This window comes from Pseudophryne corroboree, chromosome 7 (assembly GCF_028390025.1).
Source record: "Pseudophryne corroboree isolate aPseCor3 chromosome 7, aPseCor3.hap2, whole genome shotgun sequence".
In the NCBI taxonomy this organism is placed as follows: domain Eukaryota; kingdom Metazoa; phylum Chordata; class Amphibia; order Anura; family Myobatrachidae; genus Pseudophryne; species Pseudophryne corroboree.
The window spans coordinates 473,552,442-473,557,440 of NC_086450.1; the positions used below are offsets into that span (position 1 = coordinate 473,552,442).

At 37.2% G+C, this 4,999-nt stretch overlaps 1 protein-coding gene across 1 annotated transcript; it reads left to right on the plus strand.

Moving 5' to 3' along the window:
* Positions 1 to 1,142: 1,142 nt before the first annotated feature.
* Positions 1,143 to 2,096, plus strand: LOC134944334 (olfactory receptor 1-like). The gene has a single exon (XM_063932912.1). It carries the CDS (start codon positions 1,143 to 1,145, stop codon positions 2,094 to 2,096), a length of 954 nt encoding a protein of 317 aa, XP_063788982.1.
* The last annotated feature ends 2,903 nt before the right edge of the window (positions 2,097 to 4,999 follow it).

A 4,999-nucleotide genomic window follows, 5' to 3' on the forward strand; every position in this document is an offset into this window, starting at 1 on the left:
TGTTTTGAATACACTTAAAATAGCTGTTAAAAAAACCCATGGAATGCCGCCTGGTTCTTTCTACAAAAAGGAGTGGAGATTCAATCCATCCCAGGGAACCGTTACAAGTATATATATATATATATATATATATATATATATATACATATATATATAGTTATCAAAAAACAGCGGCACTCGATGAGGACTTTCACAACCAAATAACGAGACAGACACTCCGTCTATGCTGTTAAGCTGACGAAAGTTTAATTACTGAAACGTTAACAGCATAGACGGAGTGTCTGTCTCGTTATTTGGTTGTGTAAGTCCTCCCCGAGTGCCGCCATTTTTCAATAACTACATATGCTATATCAGCTGGATGGCACCGGAGGCATCATTTGAATAGGTGGAGTGTCGGTAACTGCTTGTTCTATATATATATATATATATATATATATATATATATATAGTGTTGGAAGTTTTAAATGGTAATGACCGTTCTGAAAAATAAATGGAAACCAAACCAATAAATACAATCCATAAAAACTTCTGTGTTCTGTGCAATGCAGCTGTTTGTGTGTCAGGTGCCAAATCTAGAAAGGAGGACCTGAGGACTGAAGGAGTATAAAGGACAAATCTCAGCAGGTCCCCACTAGGATCCCACTGCTTGTTATGTGTCTATAAAGCCTTGTATGGTCAGGTACAGTACGCTGCCCACTCTCCTACTGACTGATTGCTAGATCCCAGGAGCCATGACCCAGACACTGTAACCTTTTCCCCTACTATGTGTAAAGTACAGCAGGTGTTATTTTTTAATGTGCTTCTTCGTAGTATTTTGTATACCACTACCCCAGAGTATTTTATATGGTTTGGAGTGAATAGATGAGTAAAATATTTTTATATGGTTGAAGAGTTAGAAAATATCATTTATTTTATTGCAGATTTAAAAAAAAAATGTTTTGCTCCATCAATAACTGAGCCACTGCGCTCTGTCATGTGCTACACCTGACAGTGTTCTACTCTCATGATTTCATCTGTCCAGTAATCAAGGGACACTCATCGCCTGAATCTCCTCCTCACTGATAGCTCCATTTCAATACATTTTTGGAATCCCTATCTTCAAAGGAAGATATATTTGTAGTACAGAATTTTATGAGCGACTAATGGAAAATTGCTCATCACTTCCAGAATTCCATATTGTGGCTTTTTCTACTTCAGCAGCATTTGATTCATTTTTTCTCATTGTATTTCATTTATTATATCTGACGAGTCTGATAGCAAACTCTGTTATAATAACAGTCATATATATGGATCAACATTTACACACCCCAATGTATTTATTTCTGAGTAATCTGTCCCTGATAGATCTGTGTTACACAACAGTCACGGTCCCTAAGCTGCTGGACATGTTACTATCTGGGCATTACACAGTGTCCTTCATAAAGTGCTTTACCCAGATGTATTTTTTTGATGTATTTGGCATCACAGAATATCTCCTTTTATCTGCAATGGCCTATGACAGGTATGTTGCTATATGTAAACCCTTACACTATCACCATATCTTCAGCAGGAAACTTTGTGTACAACTCATTACTGCCGTATGGATATCTGGTTCTTTAAATTCTATTTTAGTTACATTATCAGCCACAAATATGTCTTTCTGTAACTCATACATAATCCACCGATTCTTCTGTGATGCCAAATCTCTCATGGAAATTGCAAGCGCCAATCAGGAAATGTTTTTTATAGTGGTATATATAGAATTACTGGTATTTGGATCCTGCCCATTCTTCTGCAGTTTATTGTCTTATATTAAAATAATTAGCGCCATCCTGAAGATTAAATCCAAAGATGGCCAGAGAAAAGCCTTCTCCACCTGCTCATCCCACCTCACAGTACTCACTATATTTTATGGGACAAGTACCTCTGTCTTTTTGATGCCACCATCAGACCACTACAAAGTCCAGGAGCAGATCTTCACTGTACTGTACACTGTGGTTACACCCATGCTAAACCCTCTGATATACAGTCTACAGAATAAAGATGTAAAGAGGGCACTAAAAAGATCCATTAGGTTAAAAGTAAAATCATTAATTCAAGTAATTGAAAATAATTAAATATTATGTCTTAATAGTATTTACAAAACAAATTATGATAAAATTACTCCTTTTATCTGTCTTCTAATGTAGGACTATCCTAGAATTAAACAAGCTCATGTCATTATTGTGAAGCTGTTTGGCTGAAAATAAAATATAATGGAATTCCCGGGAAGATATTTGCTAAGGGGCAGTAACAACAGTGACATGTTTTGGGGTTATTTTTTTGCTTTGATGTACAGTTTTGCAAACCATGTGATTTACTAAAGGTCAAACATTGATACTCCTTTATATTAAATCTCAGTAGGTGAAACCACAATGCCGATTTCATACAACGATCAGCTACAGTATAACAATAGAACCAGTGATGTGTGAAGTGAATAATTCTTATCTCATTAAAATGGCACAATTTTTTGGTATTAGCCCCGATGAAGATTCCTTTTTTGGAGCACTCTTTATTATGTATAATAAATTTTGATATGATTATAATCTTAAAACTTAACTTTTAATTCTTTCTTATAAAAAAGAGTGACAGGGACGGACTGAGCTTAGTGAGACACTATTACACATGTGGCTAAAAAATATAATTGTATCTGTCACCCCTCAATTGAGTAAAAAGGTGAATATAAAGCATTAAATAATGTCTACAGTATGTTAAACATTAATAGGTTTAATCTCCCATCAGTGGAAGTCTGTCATGCGTTACCGAAAGTACATAAAAACCTGGGAGAACCTCCTGGACGCCCGATTGTATCTGGCATAGGTGGGATGTCGGAAAAAAGGCCAGTATCTTCATTGACACTCACTTGAGATCATATGTGACACAATTGGCATCATATGTCAAGGACACACCTGATCACATGAGTTTGGCCTGAAGGCAGTGGAACATTTTTTAAGTATGGAAGGAATGGATGATTTTCAGATATTTTTACTCAAACTGCTTGAGTTTGTGTTGAATAAAAATTGCTCTGTATTTGATGACCACTTCTACCTTCAGGTAAGGAAAACTACCTCATTACAATGGCACAAAGGTGTTGGTTATACAGTACTAGGCAGCAAGTGAACAAGTTGATGTGTTGGAAGAAAGAAAAATGGGCAAGTGTTAGGATCTGAGTGACTTTGACAAGGGCCAACTTGTGATGGATAGATGGCTTGGTCAGATAGCTGGGTTATTTTACATCATGTGGATGCCGGGTGCTTGTGTCATTTACCTGGTGAAGAAATGACACCAGGATGCACTATGGAAAGAAAGCAAGCTGGTGGAGGCAGTGTGATGTTCTGGGCTATGTTCTGCTGGAAAACCTTGGATCCTGTCATTCCTATGGATGTTACTGTGACCACCTACCTAACATTGCTGCAGACCAAATACACTCCTTCCTTGCAGTGCTATAGCAGATAATGCACCCAGCCATACTGCAAGCAGTGTTCAGTAATATAACAATAGGAACAATAGTTTTCTGCACAGATATCCCTTATGGTGGACAGTTGGATAGGAGAGAGTAGAGAAAAATATATACAGTATACATGTATTAAATATATTGAAGGGATACTATAGAGGGAATGATCTATTGTATGTAATATAATAAAAACAAATCAGTATTCATTTTTCTACAACAGCAATAAAAAATTATTTTGTATAAAAACATATACAACATGTCTCTGTCAGTGGGGTTCTCCTGGTATAATACCTGGCTGGTTCTCAATCTATATATGTTGTTTAGAGATGTGCGGCGGACACCTTTCATGTTTTGTGTTGTGGTTTTGGATCTGGATTGGTTTTGCTAAAACCACCCTTTTGGGGTTTAGATTTTGGTTTTGGATCTGGATGATTTTTGAAAAACATAAAATCAGCTAAAATGACAGAATGTGGGGGTAATTTTGATCCTACGGTATTATTAACCTCAATAACATTTGTTTCCACTCATTTCCAGTCTATTCTGAACAGCTCACAATATTGTCTTTAGGCCAAAAGTTTACACCGAGGTAGCTGGATAACTAAGTGGGCGGCACAAACACCTGGTCCATCTAGGAGTTTCACTGCAGTGGCAGACAGGATGGCAGTTTTAAAAAATATGACCCAAAGAGCACATAATGCATAGGAAAAAAAAGAGGTGCAAGATGGAATTGTCTTGGGCCCTCCCACTCACCGGGCCTCCCACCCTTATGTTGTTTAAACAGGACATGCACAGTTTAATAAACCTATAATTTCAGCAACAGGTGGTCCCCCTGGAAAAATCTTACCAAGTTCTCCGAATCATAGCCAGCTACAAACATACCACCTCTATATTTGATGACTTTTCACATTATGAGAAGAGGCAAGAGGAAGAGGACAGTGTCAAGTAGACGATTAAAAATTAGAGAGGCACACGCAATTAGGCTTTCACCTCCACTCCTATATTGTGGAACAGAATGGACTTTAACCAAGCAAATACAGTGCATCTGGAAAGTATTCACAGCACTTCACTTTTTCCACATTTTGTTATGTTACAGGCTTATTCCAAAATGGAATAAATAAATGTTTTCCCTCTACACACAATGCCCCATAATGACAATGTGAAAAAAGTTTTGTTGAGATTTTTGAAAATTTATTAAAAATAAAAAAATAAGGTTTCACATGTACATAAGTATTCACAGCCTTTGCTATGAAGCTCAAAATTGAGCTCAGTTGCATCCTGTTACCACTGATCATCCTTGAGATGTTCCTTGGAGTCCACCTGTGGTAATTTCAGTTGATTGGACATGATTTGGAAAAGCACACACCTGACTGTATAAGGTCCCACACTTGACAGTGCATGTCTGAGCACAAACCAAACGTGAAGTCAAAGGAATTGTCTGTATAACTCCGAGACAGGATTGTCTCAATGCACAAATCTGGGGAAGGGTACAGAAAAATATCTGCTGCTTTGAAGGTCCCAATAAGCACA